Source organism: Syngnathoides biaculeatus, chromosome 6 (genome assembly GCF_019802595.1).
Source record: "Syngnathoides biaculeatus isolate LvHL_M chromosome 6, ASM1980259v1, whole genome shotgun sequence".
Classification (NCBI taxonomy): domain Eukaryota; kingdom Metazoa; phylum Chordata; class Actinopteri; order Syngnathiformes; family Syngnathidae; genus Syngnathoides; species Syngnathoides biaculeatus.
This window is the reverse complement of record NC_084645.1, coordinates 7,691,873-7,711,896: the sequence shown is the minus strand read 5'-3', so window position 1 is coordinate 7,711,896 and position 20,024 is coordinate 7,691,873. Positions and strand designations below refer to the sequence as shown.

The following is a 20,024-nucleotide window of genomic DNA, read 5'->3' as shown; positions in this document are numbered from 1 at the left end:
AGTGTGCAGCATATCATCTAAATATGCCTCAAAACAATAGGGTAATATTGCCCAGGTCACTTCTCTGGATTGTGAGATGTTCTCTTCTTCAAAAGAGCTTCCGTGTCAGAAGGGGCCTCGGAAAACCCAAAAATCTCTGTTGTTCGTCTCCCATAACAGGTGGCATAGTGTCTTCTTAATGGCGACTGCCCCAGTGTGACATCTGCAAATGACATTGCAGGCAATTTGGCCGCCACTGGGATGTCGAGTGAGACTTCCGCAACTTTGCGCATGAATGATACGCTCTCTGGTCTTTTTTTTTGTATAGACAGTGAAGTGAATATTATGTCGTTTTCATAACAATACCTATTTTAAAATGTATATTGGACTGTCAGTGGACCTTCAATGCCTGTGTTTGGGAAGTGGGAGGAAACCAGAGTGCCCGGAGAAAACCCACGCAGGCATGGGGAGTACATGCAAACTCCACACAGGCGGGGCTGGGATTTGTACCCTGGTCCACAGAAATGTGAGGCTTATGCTCTACATCTGTGCCTTCGTGCCACCTGTCTGATCACCAGTTTAATGAAAATTATTTTCATATATTATTTTTTAAGTCATAACATTATAAATTGCAGCTAGTCTTGCTAACAATGGTTCGGGTGAGGCAGTATTTTTAACTGCCTACTCACAGTGATTTATTTACTCGAGTCCAAAAATTCAAGTCATGTCAGAAAGGCAGGACCACTCTAAAAATCAACGGATGTTTACAAACAGCTATGTAACACTATAAACAATAATCATGACAATTCTACAAAGATTATTTTCTTAAGCTTTGTGACATTGAAAAATTATTAAATTTTTGAGCAGCCGCTGAGTTATGTTAACTGAAATGTAGACAATACATTTGAAGAAAGTGACGTATGTAACATTTATTTTTGGAGTGATCTGGAGTGGACTTATTTTATTATTTCATTTTTGGGACTAGTGTAATGTAAGTGTTGCGGCACAACTGATGAGAGCATTGGTCTCAGAGTTCTGAGGACCGGGGTTAAAATGCCAACCCTGCCTGTGTGGAGTTTCCATGTTCTCCCCGAGCCTGCGTGCATTTTCTCCAAGAAGTCTGGTTTCCTCCCACATCCCAAAAACATGCATTCATTGTACTCTAAATTTCCCATAGGTGTGGTTGTCAGTGCGACTGTTGTCTGTCTCCATGTGCCCTGCGATTGGTTGGCAACCACTACAGGGTATATACCCTGGCTCCTGCCCAATGACAGCTGGGATAGGCTCAAGCACTCCCGTGACCCTTGTGAGGATAAGCGCCTCAGAAAATGGATGAATGGATGGAATCTAATTGCGGGGGTATAATAAGTTTTAACGGGAGTTGGAATTGTCATTCCATCTCTGTGTGATGTTCATTCACCCATTACTTTCGACTCACTCGTACAAGATGAAAGGGGGATACTGTTCTAATATGCTTCATTAGTTAGGGCCATGGCGGCGGCAGCACAGAGTAATCCAACTCACATAACTTCCGATGGCAGCTGCCACGAATCTGGACACTGGCTTTGTGAAACTGAGGCCAGGGCATTAGATCCTGACGTGACGCTCTAACGAGCAAAGCACCAATTGCAGCCAAACGCACTCCTCGCAACGCTGTACATAGTCATGCAGGGCAGTCAGGTAATCATGTATTTCTTTAGACATACACACATGGTTACATAAGTTACACGCTCAATCAGGTGCGTGTACTCTCAAATGAGAAAATGAAGCATTGTAGCAGACTGACTAAGCGGTTTTGCACCGTATCGCTGGCCCGAAACTCCGTATCGAGCTCAATTTCAAATTATTTTATGCTGAGACCAGGCCAGGATGACATTGAAGGACTTTAATTTAGTGAATATTGTGACGAATAACAAAAATGATTTTCATATGGTTGCCAGATTTAGAATATTTATGCTTTGTTAGCTTGCCATGGAAAATCAGGAATGGAAAAACATTGAGCCCTGTAAGAGATTTGAGTATAATCATCTAATGCAGTATGGATATCACAATAGAATGTTCTGAACAAAGTCTAATGCTGTTTTATCTTTCTAAAAATATATTCTATGGAGTGTTTAACATACCAATGTAATGTGTATGCCACAGCTGCCAATTAACAGGACTGTCCATTAAACAATTTTCTACAACGCTTCTCCCCACAGGATTTCGGTAAGATGGAGAAAGTCCCAGCTAACTTTGGGTGAGAGGTAGGGTATACTCTGGACCGGATGGATTTACAAGTTTTTGGGATGTGGAAGAAAGCTGCATGTAACCTCTACACAGAAGGCTGGAGCAGAGAACTGAACCTTGAACATCAGAATGTTGAGTAACCTGCAGAACCCTGGTTTTCAGATGAAATAAAAAAAGGAAAAAAAAAACAACAAAAACAAACAAACCATAAAAACTCCCACATCCCAACAGCATGCATTAACTGGAGACTCTCAATTGCCCGTAGGTGTGACTGTGAGTGCAACTGTTGTTTGTCACTTAGAGCATCCTAGGACCACTTAGACCATGTTGGGAGTGTTCCCAGCACGGTGTGTGGCACTTTCTTAGCCGCTTATCCTCACAAGGGTCACAGAGAGTGCTGGAGTCTCTCCCAGCTGTCAACGGGCAGGAGACGGGGTACACCCAGAACTGGTTGTCAGCCAATCGCAGGGCACATCGAGACAAACAGCCGCACTCACAATCACACCAAGGGGCAATTTAGAGTGCCCAATTAATGTTGCATGTTTTTGGGATGCGGGAGGAAAACGCAGTCCCCGGAGAAAACCCACGCAGGCACGGGGAGAACATGCAAACTCCACACAATCAGGTCCGGGATTGAACCCGGGACCTCAGAACTGTGAGGCGAACGCTTTCCAGCTGTACCGCCGCGCCACACCATTGTTTTATTGGTTTTATTATTTTTTAGTAATTCATTTCTGTTTGCTGTGGTGTGATAATTTTACTTTTGATGTGACACCCTGAGTCTGAACGACGTTGACTAATGACTTGCCTACACTGTCAGTGTGTGGGGTAATTTATGCTATGAACGTGAAGTTGTAATTGATCCTCACTGCTTCGTGAACCCCATCCTGTGGTAGCATACATCCATGCTCATACACAACCTAGTTTGCATACATGCTATCTACGTAAGCAGCATGGTTTGGTTGCACATTAATGAAGTAGTCACAAACAATATTTACAGATTTTGGAAGTGCGTGGTGTGCATTTTGGAGAAAATTTAACACAAAAAAATATTTACAGATTTTGGAACTCGGTGCACACATAAGCAGTGCTGTCCACTGTCCATTTTAGAGAAAATTTAAGACTTTTAAGTGCATCTTTTGATTGTGAAAATACAGTACATATCATACATAGACGTTTTAATATTGCGTCCATTATTCACAGATCTTTGGGATTCGGGGCGAAAGGGAGGAATGTAATCTCCCGTAAATACTGACAAACCCTGTAATACCAGAATTACCTCCGAGGTGTCTTCCTCACATTTCGGGAGATCTGGGTTTGAATCTCTGTTGTAACAGGCCTGTATGAACTTTTCTCCCTGTGCTTGCGTGCATTTTCTTTGGGTACTCTAGCTTCCGCCCACATCCTAAAATGATGCCTCTTAGGTGAAATGAAAACTAAATTGCCCATAGGTGTGAATGGTTATCTATATACTCTGCAATTGACTGGTGACAGGGTGTAGCCCCTAGGTAGCTGCTCGGTAGTTGATAGTAGAGCCTTGTAAATTCTAGCATGACTCATCAGGTTTAAAACCCACTTTTCCAACTTGCTACCTTTGAGTCATTGATGTTATTCTTTGAATCATTTCGCTTTGAATCCATTATTAAGGATGCTGCCATTGTTATAGGGTCATAAATGCTAAGAGGATGTTTCAAGTAGAGCAAATTTTGTAACTTCAGTGAAAGGTAGATCAGCTGTGAAACTTTGAATCAGGGAGATCAAGACAATGTAAGCCCATCCATGCATGTGTTTTAGGAGTTCAATCAATTGCTAAATCAAACACTAGTCTCCATTTTCCACCAAACCTCCCTTTTTGTTCAGCTGCAGCCTGTCACAAATTGAAAGTGAAGACCTTCCAGAAACTATCCCTGATTATCACATAAATTAATTAGAAAATATTACTTGACATTCTCCAAGCACAGTCAGAATGAGGGGGGAAAAAGATTGAGGCAAAGCCACAAAATTAATTGTATGGTATGTGACACTGATTAATTCACGTCTGCTTTAACAACTCCTTCTGGCACTCAATGAAAAAAAGGGTGTTTCAATCAAACCAGTATCGGCAGTGGTCAGGAAAGGAAACATGGAAAAGTTAAAGAGTGACGGACTCGCTCGACATGCTCAGGGTCATTTAACGGTTCACCAATTAAATAGAAGCGACCAGAAAGGGAACAGTGAATAAATGAAGCAAGCATGAGAGCTGTGAAACACAGTGTCCATATCTAGAAAGAGTCCACTGATAGCGTGGACAAAAGCCTCTACTGCTTTAATGGTAGCTCAGAAGTTTTGATTTTGAAGTGGAGAAGATTTTAGGGGTTTGGATGATTATTGCAATTATTCTTTGAAAGAATCAACCCTCCCCTCTTCAGTCAGATCAATTCATTTAGAACAGTGGGTTGCAACCTTTTGTATGGCGTACACCGCTTGAAAATATTTAATGTTTTTGCACACAGCCTGTTGGGCCTGCCATGATAATTACCATATTGGCTTAATGTTTGCCCCTCCTTGAGCACCTTATCATGGTGGATGGGGTTTGTGTGCCCCAATGTTGGTAGTAGTTAATTTTCTGGGACTTTATGGCCGTAGCAGGGTCACCAATGTCCTAGGTGAGGGACAGGACAAAGTACAGTTGAAAGACCCCTTGTAATGATGAAACATATTGGATCTCGCTTTCCCTTCCTTGGACGCGGGTCACCGGGGCCCCCCTCTGGAGCCAGACCTGGAAGTGGGACTCGTACCAGGCGTCTGTTAGCCAGGCTTGCACCCAAGGGGGCCCGCCCGGGAACAGCCTGAAAGTGTAAGGTGGGGCCGCTTTCTCATGAGCTCACCACTTGTGGGAGGCGCCAGAGCGGTCAGATGCAATGTGAGCTAGGCAGTGTACCTTGTTGATCCCATCCCTTGCTACAGAAGCTGGCTCTAGGTATGTGGAATGTCATCTTTCTGGCTGTGAAAGAGGCTGAGCTGGTGTGCAAAGTTGGGAAGTTTGTATTACCTGTAGTATGGCTTGCCACCACACAGGCCTTGGACTCTGTTACCAGTCCTCTTGAGAGGGATCAGACTCTCTTTCACTCTGGAGTTGCACATGGAAAGAGGTGCCAAGCAGGTGTGCACATACTTATAGGCCCCTGGAGAAGCACTTCTTTTTCAGGATTTACCCCGGTGAACAAGAGGGCACCCTCGTTTTGCCTTCAGGCAGGATATGGGTCCTGAATGTTGTTTGTGCGTATGCAACAAACAGTAGATCAGTGTAGCAACTCTGTTGGAGTCCTTGAAGGTGTTTCTGGAAGAGTGCTCCTGCTAAGGACCCCGTCGTCGAGCTGGGGGACTTCAAAGCTCACATTGGCAATAACAGTGAGACCAGGAACTCCGTGATTGGAAGGAACGCCCCCCCCCCCCCCCACCCCCAATCAGAACAGAAGTGGTGTTCTGTTATTGGAGTGGGTGTAAATTGGATTAATTTCCAATGAGGGTTAAACTCTGCCGAAGCTGGTTTTTGTCACCGATTCTGTTCACAACTTTTATGGACAGAATTTCTAGGTACATCCAAGGTGTAGAGGAGATCCAGTTTGCTGGTACCTGTGTTGCATCTCTGCTTTTTGCAGATGATCCGGTTCTGTTTGCGTCTACGAGCCATGATCTCCTACTCTCACTGGAGTCGCTCACAGACGAGTGTGAAGCGGTTGGGATAAAAATCAGCAGCTCCATATCGGAGACCATAGGCCTCGGTTGGAAAAGAGTGTTCTCTCCAGCCTGGTAGTTACATCCTGCCCTAAGTGAAGGAGTTCAAGTATCTTGGAGTCTTGTTCACGAGTGAAGGAAGAATGGAAAGGGAGATGGACAGGGAGATGAATGCAGTATTCCAGTCATATGTACTTTGTTTTGGTTCGTTGTGGTGAAGAAGGAGCTCAACTGAAAGGCATTGTCAACCTCACCTATGGTCACGAGCTGTGGGTCATCATGGAAAGAACAAGAATGAGAACAAGAGGTGTTCCAGCCACGCCAATCTTCATCTCCTCTGCCCCAGCCAAGGAAGATGCGCGTCTGCTTAGCCTCGGACCTAAGCTACTTAGCGGGACAATGTCGGCCAGCGAATCTCGCCACTGAGCCTGTGACAGAGGCGCACCTCCTGGTGATGGACTGCAGCGTTGCTTACCTATGCTCTGAGAGCATACAGTCTTCAGAGTCTGCTCCGTGTCCACCAAGTGGAGCTCAGCAGGAAAACAAAGATTGCTTTTTGGAAGCTTCACTCCCCTCATCCCAGCCGAGGAAGATGTGCACGCCCACTTGGGCATGGGCCGCTGGTCATTATCAAAACATTTATGCATTGTTTATTCTCTGTGCCCTGTGTTTGCCAGGCAACCAGTTCAGAGTGTACCCCTCCTTGTGCCCCATGACAGCTGGAATAGGCTCCAGCACTCCCACGACCCTTGTGAGGATAAGCGTTTCAAAGTGGATGGATGGATGGATGGATGGATGGCGTAAACAGAGATCTTCATATAGAAAACCAGATCAGAAGATTTTAGGATTTGGTTAGTAAAGATATTAAATATTAGTAATATTTGAATATTTATCATGTTGCATAGTGTTGCATATATTGGGAACTGAAAACGTCATTAAAAAATACATGTTGGTTTGGTACTTGCTCATAGCCTAAACATTTACAGAGTAAACATTTATAATCATCATATTAAAAATTACAAACTTTTTGGTGGCCATCTCTTTCTCATTTATATTGGCGTATGTGAATGAAAGGTTTTTGCTTAAAGCACTTTGTCGAAAGGTGCTTTATGAAGTGAAGTCCATTCACTTGTATTACATTTATAAGGTAGCTCTGCCACATCCAATATGACATTTTGCAGCTATGGACAAACTGTTCAGTGAGGCATCCTTCAGTAGTGTACACTAACTCACTTCTCACTTGTTTTTTATGACTCTGACTCTTAGGTCATGTCTTCGGTGGCTTGCTATTATTATTTCATTATATACTGATATTAAATTGATTTATTCATGTTAATGTTCATTAAAGTCATTAACATGACAACAACAGAAAGTAATGTTGGTATTTTTTTTTTTTTTTACAATGACTATGTAAACTATATATTTAAAAAAATCACAATATATATGCAAAGAGGTGGCACAGTGGCGCAGCTGTAAAGTGTTGGCAGTCACAGTTATGAGGACCAAGGATGTGAGAATGAACGGCTAAGAAAATGGATGGATGGATATATGCAAAGAGCAGCTTCACGAGTTTATTAAATACTTCAGTGTTGTGGTTAAATACAGTATATACAGTGAAGAAAATGGGATAACTTGCAATATAGCAGGTTGTTCAAATACTTATTTTCTTCACTGTACCAAGATTTGCATAAGGGTTTATTCCAGAGAGTCTCTAATGGTGTAGTGGTACTTGCCTGACTTTGGCGCAGGCAGTGTGGGTTCAGTTCCTACTCAGTGATGCAGTCTATGTGTGTCATGTACCTGAGTGGTGACGAGTTCAGGATGTACCCCACCTTCCGCCCAAAGATACTTGGGATCGACACCACCATGCCTGCAAACCTAATGAGGATAAGCAGTTAAGAAAATGGACGGATGGCTTTGCAGTATTTCAGAGAAGAAACTGCAGTTGAAGCCACAAATGTGATGGACTGGTAATCAGCCCATCAATGAGCTGTCTGACCACCAAAAAGTCCAAGAAGATGAACACAGTGTCTCAGGAAGGAATGAGGTGCGTGTCCCCTCACAGACAAGCTGGAGAAAGGAGATTTTGGTGAGAAGGGAGGAGAATTCGTCAGTCAACCAGGAAGGGAAGCCAAAGGCTGAAGGAAAGTGCTCCTTTGAGTCCCTAATTCAGAGCATACTTCTATTAAGCAAGAATTCTGTCTCTCTCAATTCCATCACCAAACAACAGTCCTGGACCACTAACAATAGAGCTCTGGCTAAAAAGGCTAAACAGCGGCTCTACTACCTGCAGAAACTGAAAAGAGCGAAAGCCCTGTCCCTCATCATGATGTCCTATTACAGAGGGACGATTGAGAGGATCCCGTGGAGCAGCATCACCGTGTGGTACGGCACCTGCGCCACCTCCTGCCGTAAGATCCTGCTACACACTGTGAGAGCACCTGAGATGATGATCAGTGTCTTTCTCCCCTCCCTTCTGGACAGTTATAACACCTACCTGACCCACAAGGTGACCAGGATCGCTGGTGACCACACTCACCCATCCCATTGCCTCTTCAAATTGCTGCCATCAGAGAGGAGACTGCACATTCTTCGGGTCAAAACTAGGAGGCTCAAAAGACAGTTTCTTCGAGCAGGCAGTCAGGATACACAGTTCCCTCTCTGCTTTCCGCTCATTGTTATTAACCCTCCCCAGCACCCACCACGACTGACTCTAGACCAGTATTAAGATCATGCACAAACTGCTCTTTAAGCACAGTACTGGCCTTCCCTTGCAGCACTGTGGACATTACCCACTAGTTACATTCTCGATAAATGTCTAGAATTTAATACATTGTCCATAATTCTCAACTGCGTGTACATTGCTGCTCATGATGTTAATACTACATATCTATGTATCCTGTATATAGGAATTGCAGTCCTTGTTAAATGAGCCAGAATGACCATATTGGTCAAATTCTCCACAATATAAGCCATAATGTACATGTTTTAGACAGACCAGTTTATTTATAGATTGTTCATTTCTTTTTAACTATTTTGTATACTTCAGAACCGCAGGTCTGACAGGAATGCTATCATGTGTGTTGTATGTCATGTATGTATAACACATCTGACAAAGTTATTTGAACTTGGAAGTAGTAAGAAATTACCCACAAAGACATGTCTCTGGGGAAAGTTTACAAAACTATCCGATGTAAAATGTGCACTGTAGAGTCGGCTGGTAGTGTTGATGTTCAGCTTAGCATTCAGATGTTTAAAAACTCAGCACATCAGTTTTTTATATCCTCAATTTTTGCAGTGATCTTAAAATGAAGTTACTGAGCTGTTCTGTACATTGAGGCATCCAGCGAAGCGGTGTAGCCCTCGTTAGCTTGCTAACTGTAAGCGCCTTGGTAAGTGGGCCTTGTTATTGACTCTAAGCATAGCCTACACAAAACTCAGCAGCCAAATGAAATGATGTCATTTTGTTTATAGTTGGGGAGGGAACTCATGCTACAAACTAAATACCCCATACCTGTGATGTCATGGGGTTGTGTGTTAGGCCTTACCACAAAAATCAGGAAAATTCAAATGATGTAAAAGGTGCTTAAACAACTGCATATTTAAGCAATTCTGTACTATATTATGTCTTTGCATATGTTTTCAGCACTTCAAACATACTAAATACAACATATTTAGAAACAAAACATATCTACTAGGGCAACAACAATTTTACCTGAGGAACCAAGAAAGACCTTCAAGTGTGACCCACACTGACAAGACAAGCCCTCTGGCCATGTGACAGCCAAACAGCATCCTCTGCTATTTTGACTGACATCTCAAATTGACAGCCAGCTTAGAGGGGGACCCTTCTCCTAAGATGCAAGGGAGTCTGCTGGTTGGTGATATGGAGCAAGGAGACAGAGTCGAGGACAGTAAACTACACATTTTCTAGAGATGGATGGATGTGGGTCAGCACAACTTTCCTGCAGCTCACGGTTATTCTACAACTATTTACCTTCCCTCGTGTTTCTGTACTTTCACAACAACCCACAAAAGGCTTTAAATGAAAACAAAGAATTTGGAGGAAAAACAAATTATCTTCACTCCTTCAAGAACGCCCTTTTGTACAGATTATGATTTTATCACACATTCCATTGCCATATCAAAATGGAAGTGGAAACAAAGATAATCTAAAAATAAAGTCTATATACCAGGAATTTGAGGTTGTTTTAGAAACTTGAACTTTTTAATCTTTTCAAAGCTTTAAAAACAGAACAGAAATATAGATTTTGTAAACAAATGGAAGAATGAATAGATATAGTACTGTATACGGCAGTTTGAACGTCCAAATTTTAAATATAATTCTTAAATTAGATCTACAACAAATAAGACGTATAAAACGACAGCCAAACTCAAATGTGATACTTAAGATACTTTATCTAACAGGACCAACAAGACAAATGATGTTGCCCTCAGCCTTCTAACTCTTAACCCTCCCCACTTCCCATCGTTCACCTCTAATTTCGCTATCTGAATTGGCCCTCTTAAATCTTTCACCCCTCATATGTGCCTCTCATTGATCCTTAATCCCTCACCCATTTTAACCCCTCATTATCTCTGTGCTCTAAACCCAATATTCTTTATTCCTCACTGTTTCTAAAAGGGCTATAGTCTCTCACCTTCATCTAACCTGTCCCTTTAAAGAGGAAGTGCAGTACCATAGAAAATGTATTTTTTTAATATCTTGTAGACTATTGTATATAAATAGATAATTGTTTGGTAAATAATTTTTGAGCTGGCTATTACGTAAAATGTGTTTTTGAACACATTATTCTAAGTACATTTGTTGGCTTGGTGATAGAGTGGTGCTCAAGTGAAATAGAGCCTGCCTTCTCTTTATCAGAGCTTTTGTGTACTTTGCTGTTCACTTACTTAAGATTCAGGGCTCAATAAGTAGACCCCTGAGTGTTGCCCCCTCATTGTCATGGTAACAAAACTGTATACAAAGTAACCCAATTTCCACAGGACCAAGAAAATAAAACTCGTGATTATCAAAGCAACCACCAGAATGCTTTATTGGAGGTCATTTAAATATCTTTCCTGAAAAGGATAAGCAGCAAGCAGCGCAAAGGCAAGCGAGAAATTATCCGTCTTACTAGGCTGACTCTATGATCTTGCAAAGTACTGTAGATGTTTTCACAGGGTACACTCAGAATACCTTGTGAGGCCATTCTTTGCTATCCTTGTTACATATCATTGGCGTTTGAAGGACAGACTAGAAATCACATTTTAATCCCAACTCTAAAGAATATGCCAGTAGTCATGCTAAAGCTTCCTGGTTTAGCACATTTCACATGATTGGATTTTAAATCACTGACTGTGCTTACATTAAGTGGTACACTTTAAGTCCAGTTTCACAATTTCATAAAATAATCCATCCATCCATCCATCCATTTTCTTAGCCGCTTGTCCTCAAAAGGGTCGTGGGGAATGCTGGAGCTTATCCCAGCTGTCAACGGCCAGGAGGCGGGGTGCACTCTTAACTGGTTGCCAGCCAATCACAGGGTACATAGAGACAATCTGAAGTAATTTTATTATTACATATATTTTGGACATTAAATGCTGTGGCGACCTCTAATGGGACAAGCTGAAAGAAAAAGAATTGAAAAAAAATATATATATATATATTTTTTTTTAATTCATGCAATAACTGGATATGTGCCATCTTTCACATCCAGACCCGGAAGAAACGTCCTTGACCCCGCCCTGTGACGTCACTGGGGCTTACCATTCCAGTCCATTCTTTCTAGCTAGACCAACATGCTGACATGTTGTGCCCCAAAACTGTAACAACAATGAGAAAACGCAGCCAAATTTGTCATTCTTTAACCTCCCACAGGGTAATTTAATTATCCATCCATCAATTTTCTTCACCGCTTATCCTCACGAGGGTCGTGGTGAGTGCTGGAGCCTATACCAGCTGTCAACGGGCAGGAGGCAGGGTACACCCTGAACTGGTTGCCAGCCAATCGCAGGGCACAACGAGACAAATAGTTGCACTCACAATCACACCCAGGGGCAATTTGGAGTCTCCAATTAATGTTGCATGTTTTTGGGATGTGGGAGGAAACAGGAGCGCCCGGAGAAAACCCACACAGGCACGGGGAGAACATGGAAACTCCACACAGGCGGGTCCGCTTTTGAACCCGGGACCTCAGAACCGTGAGGCCAACACTTTATCAGCTGATCCACCATGCCGCCTAATTAATTAATTTATGTAATTGTTTTTCACAAAAAAACAGCCACAAAATGCCAGATAGTGTACGTTCGCTGTTCGGTGAAACTGTATCCACAAGCATTGGGGTCAGAACAGGAAGCACTGTAGACGTGGCAAACGCTGATTGGTTGTCAGTTTTCCAGCCAGTGTCATTGGAATGTCTGAGCGAGAGATTTTCAATAAGAGATGTTTCTAGGTGAAATCTGTGAATTTTGGCATTAAAAGAAACACTGAAGCCTCATCTACTAACTCTTAATGGGTGCTCCCATTCCCATTTTTTTTGACAAAGTCCTCCTTTCACAACCAATCAGGGGGCACCCTAAAAAACGATTAAAAAAATGTTATACCAGACGCCTATGATGATGAATATAAATGGATTTTCACCGGTCACTGTGAGGAGAACGTGTGATGCATTTTTTTTCACCATCTCCAACCTGTTCTGCCCTCATCTCCATGAACCCTCCTTTTTATTCCTTAGCGCAGTCTGCAATGTAACAAAGCAAACATGACAAACAAAGCAACAAAGTTTCTACCCTTACCTGTGGTCAAGAGCTGTGTGTCATGACCGAATGAACAAAATCCTGGATACAAGTGGCAGAAATGAATTTGCAGTGAAGAAAATAGGTATTTGAACACCCTGCTATATTGCAAGTTCTCTCAGAAATGATGGAGGGGTCTGAAATTTTCATCATAGGTGCATGTCCACTGTGAGAGTGATAATCCAAAAAGAAAAATCCATAAATCACAAAGTATGATTTTTTTAACGACTTATTTGTGCTATACATCTGCAAATACGTATTTGAACACCTGTCTATCAGCTAGAATTCTGCCCCTCAAAGACTTTAAAAGTCCACCTACACTCTATCTTGAATCAGATGCACCTGTGTGAGGTCATTCACTGCATAAAGACACCTGTCCACCCCATACAATCAGTAAGACTCAAACTTGTAACATTGCCAAGACCAAAGAGTTGTCCAAAGACACCAGAGAAAAAATTGTACAACTCCCCATGGCTGAAAAGGACTACGGAGAAATTGTCAAGCAGCTAAGCGAAAAAAGGTTCACTTTTGGAGCAATCATTAGAAAATGGAAGAAGCTAAACGTAACGGTCACTCTTAATCAGAGTGGAGCCCCATGCAAGATATCACCTCGTGGGGTCTCAATGATCCTTAGAAAGGTGAAGAATCAGCCCAGGACTACACGACAGGACTTGGTCAATGACCTGAAAATAGCTGGGACCAAGGTGGCTGTTGGTAATACACTAATATGTCATGGTTTGAACTTATGCATGGTGAGGAAGGTTCACCTGGTTAAACCAGCACATGTCAAGGCCCGTCTTAAGTTTGCCAGTAACCATTTGGATGATACAGAGGAGTCATGGGAGAGAGTTTTGTGGTTAGATGAGACAAAAATTGAATTTTCTGGTCATAATTACACTAATCGTGTTTGGACGAAGATGAATGAGGAGTTCAATCCAAAGAACACCATTCCTACTGTAAAGCACGGAGATGGATGCATCATGCTTTGGGGGCGTTGTTCTGCACATGGGACAGGACAACTGCACTGTATTAAGGAAGGGATGACCGCGGCCATGTATGGTGAGATTTAGGGGAACTACCTCTTTCTTTCAGTCAGAGCAATGACGATGGGTCGTGGCTGAGTCTTTCAACATGACAATGACCTGAAGCACACAGCCAGGAAAGCCAAGGAGTGGCTCTGTAAAAAGCATATCAAGGTTCTGGCGTGGTCTAGCCAGTCTCCAGACGTAAACCCAATACAAAATCTTTAGAGGGAGCTGAAACTCTGTGTTTCTCAGCAAAAGCCCAGAAACCTGTCTGATCTAGAGAAGATCTGTGTGGAGGTGTGGGCTAAGATCCCTCCTGCAGTGTGTGCCTGTACCTGGTGAACAACTACAGGAAAAGTTTTACCTCTGTAATTGCAAAGTCTACTGTACCAAATATTAACATTGGTTTTCTCAGGCGTTCAAATACTTATTTGCAGCTGTATCACACAAATAAATCATTAAAAAAAAAATCATACATTGTGATTTTCTGGATTTTTCTTTTTAGATTATCTCTCTCACAGAGGACATGAACATAGGATGAAAATTTCAGACCCCTCCATGATTTCAAAGTGGGAGAATTTGCAATACAGCAGGGTGTTCAAATACTTATTTTCTTCAATGTATTTTGCAAGGTGTCTGGGCTATACCTGAGAGAAAGGTTGAGAGGGTCCGTCATCTGCGAATGGCTCAGAGCAAAGGCGCTGCTCTTATACATTTAGAGGAACCAGATGAGGTGGCTGGGGCATCTGATTTGGATGACTCTCGGGCGCCTCCCTGGTGAGGTGTTCCAGGCATGTCTCCCCGGAAGGAGACCCAGGGGACGACCCAGGACACGCTGGAGAGACTATGTCTCTCTGCTGGCTTGAAGAGCTGTGTGAAGTACAAGGGAAATCTAGGCGACCCTGTTAAAGCTACTCCACCCAGGACCCAAACTCAGATACGCAGTAGAAGACGGATGGATGGATGGATGAAAATTTTAGACCATCAATAATCAATCCAAGAGCTTGTGTTGCGAAGAAAGTTTGTTTTGTTTTAGTGTGTTTTTACCCCTCTTCAAGTATCATTCATGCAAGCGTGCAGAGGAGTCTTTTTGTACTATCCCGACAGAGATAATGGCTGATTCACGCTCAAAATTTTCATGACAATTGGAAGCTGGGAATACCAGTTTAACCTCATGAGTCGTACTATGGACGTCAAGGTTATCTTTTTTTTTCAAATAGCTTGTAAATTTGATAATTCACCCTTTATCCATCCATGCTTTGCTGTCCATCAGTTTAGTATTGGATATAAAAAACTTTCACTATTTTGATGGAGAGTCTCTTTGGCCAGTGACGAAGTTATAAGGTGAGAATGTGGAGAGACTGCCAGCAAGCAAATGACAAGGGATTACTGTGACACCATTTGCATATCAAGAAGTTAAAGCTGCAAGGGGAGAAAATATCAAACCTTCAAGCCTGCAAGGTCATTCAAAAGATTTCTTCACTTCATAATTTATTTTGCATATAATGCAATATGGACAAACTGTAGATTAAAAATGGCAGCTTTAGCAAATCATACCATCCCTGATAGGAACTAGCTCCCACGTAGACCTTTCTTAGGGTACCTTACTGCTCAATCAAAATGACAAGAACACGCGCACATGCGCACACACACACACACACACACACACACACACACACACCACACACACACACACACTGCTGCAGAGACAGATGTCATATCGATTGTTTCAAAATAGAGAGAATACATTCGACAAGTGAAAACTGCTGGGCTCACTTACCCATTCTGAATCATCACTACTTTAATTTACGGCCTTCATTATTTCAGCAGAGGTCATAAAGTCAATGCCTTGTTTCTTATATTATCTCAAATAATCATGAAAATTATTGAAACACATCTAAAATATATAATGTATACCACAATTAACAAATAGGGCCATTGAAAATGTTGTCCATTGATAAAATAATATCTGAATATAATAATAGGAGCTAATTAATTGTAATTGAATTGAAATTGTTTTCTCAGCTGACTGGTAATGGCGGCAAAACCATTACAGTATTTACATAAATTTAGAGATCGTATGGTTGTGATACAAACGCAAGATTGAAAGAATTATAACAATTTAGAGTAAACTGAATTGATGCACTTATGGAGTGAAAAGCACATCAGTTATAGGTGGTTGCAAGAAAATTGAATAATACGTGTGGAGTGTAAGAATGGGAACACTTAAAGAGATGAAAAAAGGGATGAGAAAGCCAACTGTACTGTAAAACCCCTTGCACTACATATATGTATGTATTAGCCGTAGATGAGGGCAGTGTACTGCTAGTTTTGCATGCAATTAAAAAAAAAACAGCCAATGAATATGTAATTCATACATGATTGTAGTTTCTGTTCATCGAAACACATTGGTAAGTTTATTATTTAGCTGCAATCGCAGAGAAATAGAGTACAGTAATTGGACATTTGCTGTTCAAACAATAGCTGGAGTTGGCAGGTGGTTTCTTCTCGGAGGTTAAGTGCCCATAAATGGAGTGAAAGTTCAAAACCATAATCCTTCTGAAATTGTACAAATTCTTCATTCGACAAAATGTCTCCATCCATAACAGAATTCCAAAATACCTCTACGGTCAAATCAGAGCTCGATCAGTCATATCCAAAGTGAGATTTGATCCAACCTCTTAATTTTCCCTTGATCTGATATTAATAAATTAACACAGACAGAAACGTTGAGACACAGTGTTAATGTTGACACTGCTGAACAACTTGGCACAAAGTAAACGACAAGACCCCATAAGATTAAACAGTAGGAACTTGTCGTTCCGAAAGGCAGTCTCTACAACCAACAACAGTGAGAAACGAGTGGAATGCCAACACTCCCAAAAGAGATAAAATCCTGTTTACTTCCACTCTAGCCAATACATACTTTGTCTCTCATGCCATTATGGGAAGTGTCTGATACATGATGAGCATTTTTGTATGAACAAACATATATTGACAGGTGGCAATAATCCACAACGACAAAGCAGATGAACAGAAAAGAAGAAAAAAATAATATTTTCGGTCAGAGAGGAGAGAAGGAGGAGGGCGGCTGTTAGCGGAGTTGTTAGCGCGCCTGTGATGGAGAGACCCGAGGAGGAGAAAGGTGGATGGATGGAGGAAGGGAGCGATGGAGGAAGGGGAGGCTTCACGATAAGAGAAAAATTCAGACTGGTCAAAGTTTCCTTTTTGCCAATCGTGTGCCTGATAAAGACAGCGCCTGCTCCGGAGCTGATAGAGAGGCTATCTCTCTCCTTTTCTCTCCTCTACTCCACCACCTCGCTCAGCCGCCAGTTAGTTTGTGCCGCTGAGTTGGGGGGGGGAGAAACCATATCAGTACAGCATCATGGTGCTACCATCAACCAGCCACCACGCAGCAATTAATATCCCTCCAATTACTGTTAAAGGAACAAGGCTGGGACAGCAAGATAATGAACACATCCTTTCCTCCCCACTGGAGGAATTGAAACAAACACACATCACTGTGTTCACACGTTTAAACATGCAAACACATAAATGACCACAGCTTGAAAAGGAAATCGTGAGAGATGGTTTGCTAATCTTTGTGCATTGTTTAACTCATTGAAAACAAAAGAAACAGAAAAATAAACAAACCTTGATAAGAAAGGTATTTTTCTTCTTATCTCCTTCTGGCTGTATGTGTCTGTTTTTTTTTTTTTTTTTTTGTTGTTTTTGACTTGAATATATTTGCATCCCTGTCATATTCACATCTTCAGAAGGGAGAAGGTAGGACAACACAAAGGACATTGGAGTATGCTGTCACAACAGAAGGGTACAAATGTTCGTGTGGGGGGAATTTTTTCTTTTTTTACTCCTTTTTTTTTATTACAAAATGGATCTCTGATAATGATGATTTGGGCTGCTATGCTTGCATAGACCTATTTCACTGTTTTTCTGAGCAAAACATGGTAATGATGTAAAAAATAGAACAGAATTGGAAAAGATTGTACATGTACATGTATATACATAACATAATGCTAATTAAAGTTTAGGCGGCACAGTGACGCAGCTGGTTAGATCGTTGGCCTCACATTTCTGAGAAACGGCGTTCAAATTCCGGCCCCGTTTGTGTGGAGTTCTCCCTGTGCCTGAATTCCCGTGACCCTTGTGAGAATAAGAAAATAGATGGATAATTAAAGTTTATGTTTCCTGTGTGCATGTGCACTCCAGGTGACTACGAGCAAATTGGTCATATTTGCAACATATTTTTTCCTGTTTGTGTGAGTTTCTTCTTGTTTCACATGTGCGACTGCATGTTTTAATGGTTGAAAGTGACCTTTTTTCCTCCACAATCTAATCCTCCTGCACGCTCTTAGAGAAAGAGAGAGGTAGCAAAATGGAGAGAAAGAGACAGAGCAAGAGAGAGAAAGAGAGAGTTACACAGACAGCATGAGAGAGAGGTCTCTATCATTGTTCTGAATTCTATGAGTTAAAAGTTTCTCATAGTAATATAATTGGCTGCCAGCTGCAGGTAGAAATAAGATATAGCCACCACATAGCTATTTTAACGCTAACCTAAAATGTATTCATTTTAAATGAAAAATGTTACCTTTCAATTCATCTGGACTACTCTTCTCTATGTGTCTGTTTATCTCTCAAGTAACACGAGTCACAACCCTGTTCATAGCGCAGGCAAATAAAGATATGTACAAAGTTAGTCCTTTTAAGAGAATTGCATAGTGAGAAAAAAAAGAGAACTGAAATAGAAGTTCATTAACTGGAATAGTAAAGATTTTCCAAGTTCTGTTTGTAAATTGGTTTGTTTTACTCCTAAACATATTGCAAAATAGTGTCATAAATGATACTTTTATACAGTGGTGGTACACTTATGCAATCATTCTTAAATGTATGTCAAACATATAGTTCTGGTAATGCGCAAAATGAAGTGGTTTTCACAGAGGAAGAAGGTGAGGAGCTCTCAGTCTTAAGAACTGGCTGCTATGAATCCAACAAATGATCAAATAAAATGAAAGCCTTTATGAGTTGACCTGTTTTGTCTGCCACTGATTGTTATAGACAAACATCTTGCTCACAGTTAAATACCATATCTTCAGTCACTATATATTTTTACTTCATTCGGAACTATGGTATGCCACAAAGCTAAATGAAAAACTTGGTCACACTAGTACTATGAGTACAAATGTTAATGTAGAGCCCAATACATTACTGTATTGTCAGAAGCAAATATACAGGACATAGCTGGAATTTAACTTTCTAAAAATCAACAAATCTCATAACTTTTAAAAATGGATAACATTAAGGTGAGAGACAAGTAAAAAAAAGTTCATTTGCCAAATAGATTACTCGACCAGTATTTAACATTTTTTTCCCACATTTGAGATGTAGTGATTGTTTCCTATTACATGCTTCTGATAATACATTTGATATCACAAATGTATTGCTTAAGGGTATATTTATGTACGAACTAAAAATAAAATATTTTTGTTGCTTTTTTTCGCAACCCCATCAACAATTCTCTGCATGTCCATTTAGACCATTTGAGAGAATAGAAATGAAATGGAACACTATCGCATAAGGACATGATCAATGTTATGGCTTTAAAAGCAGAGAACTCATCAGCATCGTTAGCCTAATGAAGCAGAAGTCAGGATCCGGGGAAGAACATCAGCGGTGCCACCATGGGTGAGCACCACACTTTACACTCTATTTAATTTCATGTGATATTTTCATTGACTTCTAACTTCTTATCCAGGAGAATGGATGCCTACAGCATTGCACAATTTATTTGGGCCTACTTAAAAACAATGATGTAAACAACAGTGAAGGCCTAGGTTATTGTAAAATACATCAAAGGTGATATTAACCGAAATGAAATGATCATGTGAGGGCTCAGAAGGAGAACGTGACATATCACAAGTGTATCAAACCATAGATACCTTGTTGTCATGTTTTGCTTGCCATCCTCACAGTCTTTCAAAACACTTGAAGACCTACAAAGACTAGCTGTGGCAAACTACTCACCTGGACCTTTCCACTTTAACACACCATCCTCTTCATCCCCCTCCTCTTCCTCTTTACCACTAGTATGTCCCAGACATTGCGCTTCCCCATCTTCATCACCCTCCTCAGGGTCTCCATGAGTGTTGTCCTTCCTCGGTTCTAGATACAAAACACACAGTCATTTGTGAAAATTCTCTGTGAGCTCAAGACTAAACCATTCATAATACAGTAATTGGCATTCAAATGAGCAGATTC

At 41.4% G+C, this 20,024-nt stretch overlaps 1 protein-coding gene across 1 annotated transcript in view; it reads right to left on the bottom strand.

Moving 5' to 3' along the window:
- zfpm1 (zinc finger protein, FOG family member 1) overlaps positions 1–20,024 on the bottom strand; it is a 152,454-nt gene that overhangs the window by 36,921 nt on the left and 95,509 nt on the right. The window contains exon 3 of the mRNA XM_061821705.1: positions 19,791–19,928. Within this exon, the coding sequence (XP_061677689.1) occupies positions 19,791–19,928 (138 nt within the window). The remainder of the gene's footprint in view (positions 1–19,790; positions 19,929–20,024) is intronic.